This window comes from Narcine bancroftii, chromosome 1, assembly GCF_036971445.1.
Source record: "Narcine bancroftii isolate sNarBan1 chromosome 1, sNarBan1.hap1, whole genome shotgun sequence".
Lineage (NCBI taxonomy): Eukaryota > Metazoa > Chordata > Chondrichthyes > Torpediniformes > Narcinidae > Narcine > Narcine bancroftii.
Genome location: NC_091469.1, coordinates 401,628,090 through 401,642,849, shown reverse-complemented (window position 1 = coordinate 401,642,849; position 14,760 = coordinate 401,628,090). Strand labels below are relative to the sequence as shown.

The 14,760-nt window shown below is 38.8% G+C and overlaps 1 protein-coding gene across 11 annotated transcripts in view; it reads left to right on the top strand.

Moving 5' to 3' along the window:
• The window catches only part of crppa (CDP-L-ribitol pyrophosphorylase A), a 326,889-nt gene that overhangs the window by 100,099 nt on the left and 212,030 nt on the right, over positions 1 to 14,760 (top strand). For 9 of the 11 annotated variants that reach the window (XM_069913762.1, XM_069913764.1, XM_069913768.1 and 6 more), the window contains exon 7: positions 11,305 to 11,397. In XM_069913762.1, coding sequence (XP_069769863.1) covers positions 11,305 to 11,397 — 93 coding nt within the window. The remainder of the gene's footprint in view (positions 1 to 11,304; positions 11,398 to 14,760) is intronic. The other 2 variants (XM_069913763.1, XM_069913761.1) reach the window with 1 other exon arrangement.

The following is a 14,760-nucleotide window of genomic DNA, read 5'->3' as shown; positions in this document are numbered from 1 at the left end:
TTAAAGGCACAGCATGTGATACATTGTGTTATGTAATATTTGAGATGCTTTTTGGAAGATGGACTAAATTATGCATTTTATATATGTCAGTCCCAATCTCAACTTGAAATGTGGGGTGTACGTGTGGAAGGCATTCGATAAGATTCCACACAGTTGGCTGCTCTGGAAGGCAAGACTGTGTGAGGTCCAAAGTGAGATAGCAAAACAGACAAAAAATTGGTTTCGTGGAAGAAAGCAGAAGGTGATGAAGGTTGTTTTCTAGACTGGAGGACTGTGACCAGTGTGGTGCCACAGGGTTCAGTGATGAACCCAATGAATTTTAAGATTTAGACATACCGCATGGAAACAGTCTCTTCGAGCCCATGAGCCCATACTGCCCAAACATCTCAATAAAACTACAACCACTGTACACTGAAGGGTGGTAGGAAACTGGAGCACCAAAAGGAAACCCATGCAAACGTGGGGAGAATGTACAAACTCCTTACTGACAGTGTTGGATTTGAACTCAGGTCACTGGCACTGTAATAGCGTTGCACTAACTGCTACGCTAACCATGCCATCTGATTGCTGTTTGTCATCTTGAACTGGAGGGGGACCAATATCCTGGCAAGCAGATTTGCTAGAGCTGTGGGGGAGGGTTTAAACTAGTTTGGCAGGGGGGTGTGGAGCAGAGTTTCCGAGCAGTGTCTAGGGTTCATGGCCACCTAGTTAAGAATGATAAAGATAACAAAGGAAGGATGGAGGTTAAAATAAAAGGTGGAAAAGGGAATATATGTGAGGGTCATTCTCTGAAATGCATGCACTTTAATGCAAGAAGCATAGTGAACAAGGTAGATTGGCACTTGGAATCATGATGTTGTGGCAATTAGTGAGACCTGGTTACAGGAGGGACAGGACTGGCAACTAAATATTCCAGAATACAAATGTTTTAGATGTGATAGAACGGGATAAAAAAGGGGGAGGAGTTGCTCTGCTTGTGAAGGAGGACATTACTGCCGTGAGGTGGCAGGATGGTTTGGAGGGATTGTCCAGTGAGGCTGTTTGGGTGGAATTGAGGGGTGAAGGAGGCATGAGGGCACTAATAGGAGTGTATTATAGACCACCAAATGGGCCAAGAAAATTGGAACAACAAATTTGTAAGGAGATAGCATGTATGTGTAATTAACATAAGGTAGTGATCATGGGAGATTTTAACTTCCCTCACATGGATTGGAATACCCATACAGTAAGAGGGCTGGATGGGCAAGAGTTTGTCAAATGTGTACAAGATAGTTTTCTTAATCAATACGTAGAGGAACCGACTTCGGGATGGTGTAATACTTGATCTCCTGTTGGGGAACGAGATAGGCCAGGTTTCTGAGGTTAATGTTGGAGAACCAATTGGGTCTAGTGATCACAACTCTATTAGTTTTAGGGTAGAGCAAAGAAGGGCCTAGAGTTGAGGTTCTGGATTGGAGAAAAGCACATTTCGAAGGAATAAGAATGGATTTGGGGAGTATTGAGTGGGACATGATTTTTTTTCAGGAAAGGATGTAAATGAAAAATGGAGAATATTCAAAGAAGAAATTTTGAGAGTACAGAGTAGATATGTCCCAGTGAGGATCAAAGGAAAGGCTGGAAGTTATAGGGAACCTTGGTTTTCAAGGAATATTAGAAATTTGGTTCGGAGAAAGAGGGAGGTATACAAGAGGTATAAACAGCAGGGTGATGAGAAATTGAAAGAGGACTACAAGGAGTGTAGAAAAAATCTTAAGAAAGAGATTAGAAAGGCCAAAAAGAGGCACGAAAAGGCTTTGGCAGGCAGAGTAAAAATAAATCCAAAGGGTTTCTATAAGTACATTAAAAGTAAAAGATTAGTGAGGGATAGAATTTGACCCCTTGTAGATAGGGAGGGTAAGCTATGTGAAAAGTCAGAGGAGATGGGGGAAATTTTAAATGATTTATTTTCCTCGGTATTCACTTGGGGGAAAAATATTGTACCAGTTGAAGTAAAGAAAAATGGTGGGGAGGACATGAATCATATAAGGATAACTGAGGAGGTAGTGATGGCAGTGTTAAAAAAGATAAAGGTGGACAAATCTCCGAGTCTGGACAAAGTATTCCCAAGGACACTCAGGGAGACTAGTGTACAGGTAGTGGGGCCATTAACAGAGATATTTAGGATGTCACTGGTCACGGGGGTAGTGCCAGAGGATTGGAAGGTGGCTCGTGTTGTTCCACTGTTCAAGAAAGTGTCCAAATGTAAGCCTGGAAATTATAGACCGGTGAGTCTGACGTTTATGGTGGGTAAGTTGATGGAAAGTGTTCTGAGGGATGGCATTTACAATTATTTGGAAGAACAGGGATTGATAGGTAGTAGTCAGCTTGGTTTTGTCAGGGGTAGATCATGCTTAACAAACCTTATAGTTTTTCGAGGGGGGGTTACAAAAAAGATTGATGAAGGGAAGGTTATGGATGTTGTCTATTTAGACTTTGGTAAAGCTTTTGACAAAGTTCCCCACAGGAGGTTAGGAAAAAAGGTGGAGGCATTAGGTATAAATAAGGAGGTGGTGAAATGGATTCAGCAATGGTTGGATGGGAGGTGTCAGAGAGTAGTGGTAGAAAATTGTTTGTCAAATTGGAGGCCGGTGCCTAGTGGAGTTCCTCAAGGATCGATCCTGGGTCCACTATTGTTTGTTATGTGTATTAAAGATCTGGAAGAAGGGGTGGTGAATTGGATAAGTAAGTTTGCAGATGATACAAAGATTGGTGGTATTGTGGACAGTGAGTAAGATGACCTTAGCTTAAAAAGAGATATAGGAAAGCAAGAGGAGTGGGCTGAGAAATGGCTGATGGAATTTAATATGGATAAGTGTGAAGTGTTCCATTTTGGAAAGGCAAATCTAAATAGGTCATATACGTTGAATGGTAGACAATTGAGGAGTGCAGAGGAACAAAGGGATTTAGGAGTTATGGTAAACAGTACCCTCAAAGTTGATACTCAGGTAGATAGAGTGGTGAAGAAGGGATTTGGAATGTTGGCCTTCATAAATCGGAGTATTGAATTCAAGAGTTGGGATGTTATGATGAAATTGTACAAAGCATTGGTGAGGCCAAATTTGGAATACTGTGTGCAGTTTTGGTCACTGAATTATAGGAAAGATATAAACAAAATTGAGAGAGTGCAGAGAAGGTTCACGAGAATGTTGACGGGATGTCAGGGTTTGAGTTACAGAGTAAGGTTGAGCAGCCTGGGGCTTTTTTCTCTGGAGCGTAGAAGATTGAAGGGGGATTTGATGGAGGTGTTCAAGATTTTAAAAGGGACAGAGAGAGTCAACGTGGATAGGCTTTTTTAATTAAGAGTGGGGGATATTCAAACCAGAGGCCATGGTTTGAGATTGCAGGGGAAAAATTATGAGGGGAAATTTCTTTAAGGAAAGACTGGATAATTACATGGCGGGGAGATGATTGGAGGGGTAAGGACCAGGTGCTGGTCAGTGGGACTAGGAGGGTGGGGATTTGTGCTGGCATGGACTAGTAGGGTCAAACTGGCCAGTTCTGTGCTGTATATGGTTATATCGATATCAGTGATTGAGGTGAAAACATGCATGGCACAATTAGCAAGTTTGTGGATGATATTAATGTGTATACTGTAGAGAGTGAAGGTGGTTGCCAAAAAATGCAGCAGGGTCTTGGTTGAGCAGGTGGGCAGAGGAATGGTTGATAGAACATAATACAGAGGAAAATGAGATGTTGGATTTGGGAATTCCAACAAGGTAGCATCTACAGGTAGCAATCTGGGAAGTGTTTAAGACCAAAGGGATCGAGGAGTATAGATACATAATATGAATATGAAGCCAGAGGTAGATTGAAGGCTTTTTGCATTCTGGCCTTCATCAGTCAGAATATTGAGAACAGAAGTTGTAAAGTTATCTTGCAGTTGTACAAGACATTTGGAGTATGAGTTCCGTTTCAGTCACCATTCCGACAGGAATGATATTGTCAAGCTGGAGAGAGCGCAGAGAAGATTTATGAGGATGTTGCCAGGATCTGGGGACCTGAGTGACAGAGAAAGGTTGTTCTTTGGAGCACAGGAGGATAAGGGGCGATCTCAAAGAGTATACAGAATTACGAGAGGAATAATTTGGATGAGCATAGAGAATCTTTTACCCAGAGTAGGGAATTCATACCCAAGAGGGGGGGGGGGGGGGTGGAGAGATGGAGGAGTGGGAAGAGATTTAACAGGACTCTGAGAGGTAACTGTTTAACACAGAGTGGTGAGTGTATGGAACAGGTTGATGGAGAGGGTGATTGATAATAGTACTACTGTAATGTTTTAGAAAATTTGAATGGATACATGGATAGGATAGTTTAGAAGGATATAGGCAAAATGCAGGCATGTTTTGGTTGGCTTAGGCAATGCTGGATGGCTCAATTACTCTGCGATTTGATATTCTTGTGTTTAGTTCTTCTTTTGAGTAAAGTCAGTTTATTACCTTAATAGTTTCCTCTCCTCTTCCCTTCATCAGTACTTGCCACCTGATGATTCATTGGTAATTCTGAGTGAGCTTTAATAAACTTGAATGTGTGATTTGCATTTAGGGGAATTGGACATATACTTTGCTGCTGAGAAATGGAATTAAAATGAAATCACAAAAATCTGTAGTCACCGTGGTTGAAATAAAAAACACAAAATGCTGGAGAAGCTCAGCAGGTCAAACATCTATGTTGCAAAGTCAAAGGTCCAGAACTGACGATTTGGGCTTGAGCCCTTCATCAAGGTATGAGAGAATGCTGGCAGGCGTCTGAACAAAAAGGTGGGTGGGAGGTGGCAAAGACATGAGATGCTAGATGGAGAGATGAGGGAGGGGACAACAGTGATGAGGGGAGGAGGGATCGTTGGGTGTATAAGGGGGAAGGGAAGGGTGAACTGGAAAGATTGGAAAGGGGAGAGCAAAGAAAAGGCGAGCAAGTTTAGCAATGTTAAGACCATCTGCCTGGAGAGTTCCCAGATGAAAAATAAGGTTAATTGGGGAGTTTGGATTGCATGGGCTCATGGTCGGAAGAGACTGTTACTGTGCGATATGTCTAAATTTTAAAAAAAAATTGAGTTAGTACATAAGGCATGTCAGCATGGGAGTGTGACTTAGAATTGAAATGGTTGGCTACTGGGAGGTCACTGTTGTTGCAGATGGAGAGGAAGTGTTGAGTGAAGTGATCTCCCAGTCTGCGACCAGTTTTCCTGATGTAGAGAAGGCTACAAAGGCAGCACTGGATGCAGTAAATAAGTCCTGTGAATGTACAAGTGAACTGTTGCCTCATTTGAAAGGCCTGTTTGGGGCCCTGGACTGTGGTGAGGGAGGAGGTATGGCCACAAGTATTGTGGAATTAGATTCATGTGCCCTGTGGTTAAGTCCCCTTGCACCATTCCACAGCCAAGATGTTTGACTCAATATCTCTACAGTGGGCATTAGATGGTTAAACAGCAATTTATGAAATTCGATGGAAAATGACAGAGGGAAAGGAAATATTTAGCTTTTGTTAAATGCTATTCCAAAACATTTCTGTCACATGATTGAAGCTCAATGTGTTTTAAATAATATCCTTCCAAATATGGTCATAGCTTTCACACAGGCAATTAGTAGCAGCTTTATTTGATTATCCTGTTTGTTGTACTCATGGCATGTGTAAATGAGATAGTGCTGAGTGATTAGTTTCCTTAAGGCAAAATTTAATGTTTTATCATCTGTGAAGCAGTTAACTTGTCCCTTCAAGCTATTTTAAAGTTGTTTTTATTCAAAGTTATTTTTTATTCAGAAACAAAGTCAACTGTTTGTCTTTGGTCAGTTGGGGAAGGCCAAATCAAAGGATCAGTACTTCCAGTGTTCCAGTTACACAGCACATGCAGAATGACATTAATTTAAGAACCATATATAGAGAGGCAGATATGTTAGCGTTTTCATTGCAATTCACAAAAAAAATGAGTTCCATATGTGGAAATGTCACCAGCAAATAAATAACTAGCTGATTTTTTTTTAAGAATTGGGAGGTACAGCCATTAATTTTCATAATCATAAATAAATCATGTTTTTTTTTCAAACCAGCAAAAGTCAGGCACCAGAGTTTGAAATTGTCTTTGCAAAGCTGTGCCCTGAGCTCTAAAATTCCTATGGAAACCTATATGAACTTTTGTTTCCTTTTCTGGAAGAGGCATTTTGAAATCCACCTTTTAAACCAAGTTTTTGGTTTATTTATTCAATTATCTTTCTGTGGATTGATTGGCAACATTGTTAATGATACTCTTGTGAGGGTGTTTTATAAGATGCTTCATTTTTGAATAGGTCTAAGATGTGCTTACTAAAGGGTGTAAAGTTAAATAGGGAGTGCCTTGGTGGTCAGGGGTCCTGGACGATTGAAAACAGGAACCAGAGGCACAGCAGATGATGGGGGTAATCTTTTTTTTTTAAACTTTATTTAAAATTTTATAACATGAATAAAATAAAAATTACATTTAAAGAAATAATAAAAAAATAAAATAATAAAAATTAGAATACTACATAATTAAACTACACAAATTAACCCCCCCAATAATTATAACACAACATTAATCATCTAATTTAAAATTAGTCCAACCCTCCCCCCAAAATAAAGAGTGAAGAATTAATTAACAATGTTGTAAATAAAATAGAAAAAACCCCACTTACAAAAAAAAGGATAAAACTTAACAACAAAAAAAATTACTAACAACAAAAAAAATATCAATACTAAAATAATACCCTTAAACATATATTTAAATCAAACATAATACTTGTATTTAACAAATGAAATCCACTTTAAAACTAAGTTCAAATATTAAAATCATATATCAACCACATCTGTTATACAAAAAATCATAATTAATAATACATAAATACAGAATTTCCATTAATACCAAGTTTCCTTTATAATTCATCGAGAGAACAGAAACATCCCTTAGAAAAACAATCAGATAAACTTTTTATTCCCTTCCCCTCCCCTTATATAAAAAAGAAAAAAAAAGAAAAAAAAGTTCAAACTCTTATAAAATTCTCCATATTTTTCATTTATAACATCTTTAAAATTCTCTATCGAAATTAACTTAATTTTATTAAACTTTTCTCCCTCAATGTATTTGTACTTAATTTTCTTTCTCTTCTTCTTATCACCTTTCCCCTCATCTTCCTCTTCATCTAATTCAACATCCTCAATTTTTGACTTATTATCTTCTGTGATATCATCCTCTTAAAAAAGAAAGAAAAAAGAGAACCCCCCAAAAAAAAGAGAAAAAAAAGGAGAGAAAAAAACCTCCTAATTTCCTCTCAATTACAATCAGAAAACAAAAAGAGTTAAAAAAAAATTAAAATTATTTATTAAAAAAAATTAAAAAAACCTTCACTTCTTAACCCAAAAATTAAAAAGAAAATAAAACAGGTCGGAGGTCACAACTACCTCCTCCTGTTTAAATCGCCCAAAGCGGTAACTCCCCCAAAATATTAGGTGTGAGATAACTGATGACTTCTGGAAACTAGTGCCCACCCAGTTCCCTCTCCCAACTCCCATTTCATTAAACTATCATCATTATTTAAACTATTTAAACTCTTCTCAAAACAAAAGATAAAAGATTTATTTTTTTTTAATCAACGTTACCACTTCGGTCACCATTGCTTCCATTTCTTTTAAAAATCTGGATCCCACCTTACATCTCTACTCTCTTTGGAGACCTTGAAGGACTACATCGTTCGTGAAACTGCATGATTGGTAGAGACTGAGCAAAGTCCATAACCTCTTTAGGATTGTCAAAGAACTTTGGCTAATTTCCATCCTAAAAAATCTTCAGTACTGCAGAATACCTGAATGTTGCCTTATGTCTTTTTTTCCACAACCGTTCTTTCACAGAATTAAATTCGCGTCGTTGAAACATAATTTCTTGACTCAAATCTTGATAGAAGAAAACAGGATTATTCTGAACCATCAAAGGAGATCTATTTTGCTGGGCATTTCTAATAGCCGTACGTAAAATTTTAGCAGGTTAAATTTCAGGAGTAGCAAACTTTGAGTTGGAAATGTTGCCTTAATTTTTTGCTATGCAAAAATATTTTTTTTATGAGTCAGGAGATTGAAAAAAGCTGTATTCAGAGATTTTTTTTTCCTTAAAAGTGCAGAAAGTGTGAATTCTGAACTCGTACTTCAAACCATATGGAAAAGCACATTGAGCCAAAAAAAATGAAAGGATCTATGGCAGTGAGAAATTGGAACCAAATGGTTAAATGACAAAATAATTGGCAGGTGTTTTTGTGACGTGAAGACTGTTACCAATGGGTTATGCAGGGGCTCAGTACTCAATACCTTTTTTGATGTACAGTGCCCTCTATAATGTTTGGGACAAAGATACTTTTCCTTTTTTTTTGTCCCTGTGCTCCACAGTTTTAAATTTGTAATTAAACAATTCACATGTAATTAAAGTGTACATTCAAGACTTTATTCAAGGTTATTTGTATATATTTTGATTTTACCATGGAGAAATCACAGTGTTTTTTTTTATACATTGTCCCCTCATTTCAGGACATCATAATGTTTGGACATTTGGCTTCAGAGGTATTTGTGACTACTCAGGTATGTTTAATTGCTTCATTGATGCAGATATAAGAGAGCTAGGCTTGCTTCTAAGCTTTTGATCTTTGGAGTCTGCAGTTGGCATTTTTCAACATGAGGACTAGAATGGTGTCAATGAAAGTCAAATGAACGTTTGAGACTGAAAAACAAGAATAAAACAGTAAGAGAGTTAGCCTAAACTGTAAGGTTACCAAAACAACTCTCTGGAACATCATTAAGAAGAAAGAGCATACTGCTGAGCTCAGTAATCTCAAAGGGACTGGTCTTCCAAGGAAGACCTTAATTACTGATGACAGAAGAATTTTCATCAGAATGAAAACTAACCAAGCATATGTCTGACAGATCAGAAACACACTTTAAGAGGTTGGTGTGGCTATCTCAATGATTAAGGTCTGCAGAAGGCTTTATGAATTGGAATATTGAGGCTACACTGTAGCCATGGCAAAGGTGGTATTCTTTGGATCATGGGCAGTTCCTTTAGGCCTCCACACTGCTCTGATTTAGTTTAATCTTGGTCTCATCTGTCACCAATACAGTTTTCCAGAATTCTGCAAATTTAAAAAAAATACTTCCTGGTAAATAGTAATCTGGCCATCATTTCTGTGACGAACTAGTGGTGTGCTTCTGTATTTCTTTTCAGGAAGTCTTCTGCGGAAGTATTTATTGACATATCCACACATTCCTCCTGAAGAATGTTTCAGGTCCGTCGGTCACGCGTTTGGGGATTTTTCTTCAATATGATGAGAATTCCTCTGTCATTATCAGTGGCGGTCTTCTGTGGAATGCCAGTCCCTTTGTGATTACTGAGCTCAGCTGTACGCTCTTTCTTCCTAATGATGTTCCAAACAGTCAACTTTGGGAATCATAAGGTTTGCATGTTGTCTCTTTTTGTTTGATTCTTGTTTTTCAGCCTCATAATTGATTGACACATCCCTGGTCCTTGTGTTGAAAAATGCCAACTACAGATGCCAAAGGTGATCAAAAGCTTCGTATCAAGCCTGGCTTCAACAATTAAGCAATTAAACATATGTGAGTTGTCACAAACATCTGAGAAGCCAAATGTCCCAAACATTGTGGTGCCCTGAAATAGGGGAAACTATGTATAAAAATGTATAAAACTATGTATAAAACACAAGAGTCTGCAGACACCATGTTTGAAGTAAAAACACGAAGCTGGAGAAACTCAGCTGGTCAAACAGTGTATAAAGATAAAAATGCATAACTGACGTTTCGGGCTTGAACTCTTAGGAACAGCACCTGATTTTCCACCTGGGCACTCTCCAGCCGGATGGCATGAACGTCGACTTTTCCTGTATCTGTTAACCTGCTCTCTCCTCTCCCCCCCCCCGCCTTTCCCTTTCCCCTGTCTTCTTTCTCTCGGCTCTCCCTTCCCTTCCCTCTCTATTCATCTAACCATCCCTCCTCCCCCTGCTTGCTGCTGTGCCCTCCCTCCATTCTCGGCCTATTTGCTGCTCTGCTCCTCCCCCTATGGCACCCCTCCTTACCTTTTTATTCAGATGCCTGCTGACATTTTTCCATCCCTTGATGAGATGCCAGCTGTATATTTTTCTTTTTGCTGTATAAAACAAACTGCTGAGTTTCTCCAGCATTGTGTTTTTATTATGTATAAAATGTCCTGTAATTTCTGTATGGTCAAAGCAAAATGTTTACAAATTATTTTGAATAAAATCTGGAATGTGCACTTCAATTACATCTGAATTGTTTGATTACAATTTTAAAATTGGAGCACAGGGACAAATAAAGGATAAAAAAGTGTATTTGTCCCAGACAGGCACTAAGTGCAGGAATGATTTAGTCATGTATCAGAGAATGATAAAGAAGTTTGAAGATGATTTGAGAAGTGACTGGAAAGAGGAAAGGCTTCATCTTCCAGAAAGTATCGATCGCCAAGTGAGTTAGGGAATAATGGTCAATAATATTAAAAATGCTGGAAATATTGCAGATGCTTGAAATATTGAATTGAAACAGAAAATACATAAGTAGATTGCACAATGTCTGTGGAAGGAGAAGCACCATTAATGTTTCAGGTCTATGATCATCAGGAAAGGAAAAAATAGAAAACAAGTGTGTTTCTTTCTTGTGGTAAATATGCAGTCATGTACTTAAAAACCCCAGCAGCTTTCGAATGTAAATCATGTGCATCAGAAACTTTTCTGTTGGACCTAATAATATTCAGCGATTTGAATCGAGAGAATATGGGAGAATAAATATGGGATTAACATTATACTTACCGTAATGTGAATGATCAGGGTTGATGAAGATGGATAGCCTGAGGACCTATTTCTGTGCTGTATTTCTCTTCGACTTGAAGATAAAACTAAATGAATGAATTTTTGAGGCATCCCATGTGCTATCATTAAAGTAATAAATAAAATGTAATTGCTGAAGATATCACCGGAACTTGGAAAGATTGCATTCAGTCAACTAATTCATCATGTGAACCAGGAATGTGTAGTTCATCTGTATCTCTAATGCTATCAAGTTCTCGACACCTAGATACTCAGATGACTGATAGTTTGATCACAAAGTCAAGCATTTATGAATCAATTTTAACTGCAAAATATCCAGTCCCTTATTATTTGTAAAATCAATACCATGAGTTGCATGCGCAAGCTTCATTTTTAGTATTGGTAAAGTCTGCAGCCAAGTGATGGGGTAATCTTTCTCTGCCAGCAGGTGGATTTGCTGAAGTGGTCATTAAGAAAAGAGAGCTGCTGTTTTCAAGCCATCTCCTCAGGACTACATTATAACTTTATTTACATAAATGTGAGTATGTACCCTTTATATATGGCAAACTATTACACCAGAAGTAGTGATTCAGCAAGTCAATGATCACAGGTACCAAGGTATAATCAGAGGTTTGTTTTTGCAAGCAGTCCAGCAAGTTAACCAATTCATAGTACATCAGTAAAAACGCAGTCCAGAGTCAGAGAGTGGGAGATCAGTTTGAACAGGGCAAAGGCACATTATTTTACTCATCCGTGTTTTGTGCAGGAATCTGGTTGCAATGAAATAAACTGTCACTGAACTTGAAGGTGACTCTTCTTCCAGACGGAAGAAGTTGAAAAGAATATGGCTGGCATGAGATGAGTCCTTTTGCATGTTGGTTACTTTCCTGAAGCATTAGAAAGTGTAGATGGAGTCACTGGACAGAAGAGGAGGGGTTTTGTGTGATAATTTGTTCCATGCTCACGACTCTCTGCAGCTTCTTGTGGTCACGGGTGGAGGAATCCTGAACCACGGAGTGATGCACCCCATGATCGATGCATCTGTAGAATGAAGGATGCAGATGACATGGAACATATTTTGGGATTCTGATGAAGTTTAGGTAGGCCGTTAATGTTTAAAAGCCATCTGTAAGAGCCAAAGGCTCGTTGTTTACTGTTGTCGGTTTGGCTGCAGGTGTCGGTGGCATCTTGGGGTCCGGAGGTTGTGCAAGTTCTGTTTGTTCCAGAGTGCACGTGCTGTTCACAGGGAGTTGACACCTGTGCTGGAGTTTTTGGCGGTTGGCAGTTAGTTAGCCCGTGTCAACTGGTAAGGCAGGATAGATGGTGTGTGAGTGAGGCTCCAATATTTTCTGTTGACTCTTACCGAGAAAATTGATTGTTACATGTTGTTACTGAAGAAACTGGTCATTACTGTTAATCTCATTAGCACTGATGTTATCGTTACCACATTATAATAATCTGTACCATGTTATAAGTCCTTTTGTATTCATTAATAAACAATTTAAAATGGATCTGGACTTTGTGAAGAATTCATTCGAACATATCATAGTCAAGAGCCCACTTAGCATCTGAGCAGATTTTTTTAATGCATAGTAGTCGCTATATTTTACTCAACAGTATGCTATTGAACAGGATGGAATTGGACATTGTTGGAAAATCTCTCTTAGGTTTGAGTCGATATTGAGAGCAATATGGTGGCCATGTTGGAAATGCCAAGTGCAGGCTGCTGACAAGCAATCCACCTCCATTGGTCTGAGCATAGGCCACAGAGGGGTCCAGGACTTCTTATCCTAGAGCAGAGCATTCTATGAACATGCTGACAGAGTAATTTGCCGAGAATCACAGTGATATATATCATTGATTGCTGCCATGGAGGAAATTCGCTATCGACAGCAGCGCTTCACATCCATCAGAAGTGGTAGGATTAGGACAAATTGGGAAGCAGGCTGAGGTTACCAGAAGGAAGCACTTTTGAATATGTGATTACAGACACAATGATAATTAAAAGATTTATAACAAACATGTACATCAAACTGCAAGAGAAAGAGAACAATGAAATAAGCTGTAAACCCAAACAAAAGTGGGAACAAGATCTAAACATAAAGATAAAGAATGAAACATGGGAAGAGCTATGCTCCAGAACTATGAGAAATACAATAAACATGAGGTTATGCATGATACAATATAATTGGTTACACAGGCTATAGACCACACCCCAAAAGTTAAATAAATGGGTCCCAACAGTCTCAGATAGATGTTTTCGCTGTAAGAAGGAAACGGGAACAACAGTACGTGCAATTTGGGCATGTGAGAAAGTGGAAACGTTTTGGGAAGATCTAAATCAGGTATTAAATAAAATCACAAAAAGCAACATACCAGAAAAATCCAGAGATCTTTCTTCCTAAGTAATATAAGAAGTAAAGAACTTGGCCTCGATTTGGATGAAGCACAAAATAGATTTATTATGATAGCCTTAGCTGTAGCAAAAAAAAATGTATAATGTCAACCTGGAAATCAGAAGAGAGCCTGAGAATACAGCAATGGTACATAGAAATGAATAAATGTATTCCATTGGAAAAAATGACATATAATTTAAGAAATAACATTATAGTATTTGAACAAATTTGGGAACCATAAATGGAACACAACAGAGAAGTCCTACCGCGGACCTCCACCACCAAGAATGAGAAGAAGACGAAATGAACTGACCCAGTGTGTAAAAGTGGATGACACAATTTTCTTGTTTATTTTCATTGTGTGATGACATTGTTTAATGTGTTTAATGTATCGTATATGTTGAGCGTTTAGTGGGTGGGAAGGAGGGAGGGAAGGGAGGGGGGTAAAAGGGGAGAAAATGACACTGTGTATATTTAAGAGGGAAATGTTTATGTGTATTTTGGTCAATATGGTTCATAGTGTGAAAAATAAAAAAATTTAAAAAAGGAAGTGGTAGGATTGTGGTGGGGGGGGGGGGTGCCACATGATTGTGGTGCGCTGTTAGACAGAATCAGACACACACAAGGTAAAGACTGTACAACAGGGTTTAATTCACAAAGACCTCCACAGAACCAGACTGGCTGCAGCTGCAGTAACTCTGAGAGACTTCGGAGGCCGGTGCAGGCTTATATCCTGGAGGGTGATTGACACCTGACCAGATGGGGCTTGATCCATTCAAGTTGACTGATTGAGAGCCGGCCAGGTGTTGTCCTGTCCCCTTTACTCTCCTGCAGGTACAGAGGTTTCCCCCTGCAGTAGGCCGGCGATACACTCCTGCAGGTACAGAAGTTGCCCCCTGCAGTAGGCCGGTGGTGTACCACTACAGAGATGATGTGGCATTAGATTGTGAATCCCTTCTCTCTCCGAAAATGTTTAAAAAAAAAAATTAATAAAAGTTGAAGTAGTTTTAAAGAAGGAAAATTTGTCAGAAGACTTAGTAAACAGTACACAATGTCACCAAAGAAAGACAAAGCAACTGTAACTTAACAAGAAATTGAACAAGAAAAAAAGACAGATAAAGAAGAGAGGCCTACCTTGAAGAAGGATCCTGGAGTTGTCTGGAAGGTAGGAGTCCATGATGAAACGCCTTGAGCTGGGGAGACTGGACATTGCTGTACAAGGTCTAAAAATGACTGCCTGCCACGGGAGAAGAATTGATTCCGCGCATGCATGACTCCTCGCACATGTGCCGAGCACAAAAAAAATGGAGGCAATTTTAAAAAAAAGCCCAAGAAGCCTCCAGCTCCAGTGTTCAGGATGTAGACCAAGAAGAACAGGAATTATATCTCGAACAAGGAGCTATGGCTAAAAAGTCAGAAAAAAGGAGAGACCTGTTTATCTACAGTTGAAATGAAGAAATACTTGGAAAATTTTCAGCAATCTTCTGTGCAATTAACAGGAAGTT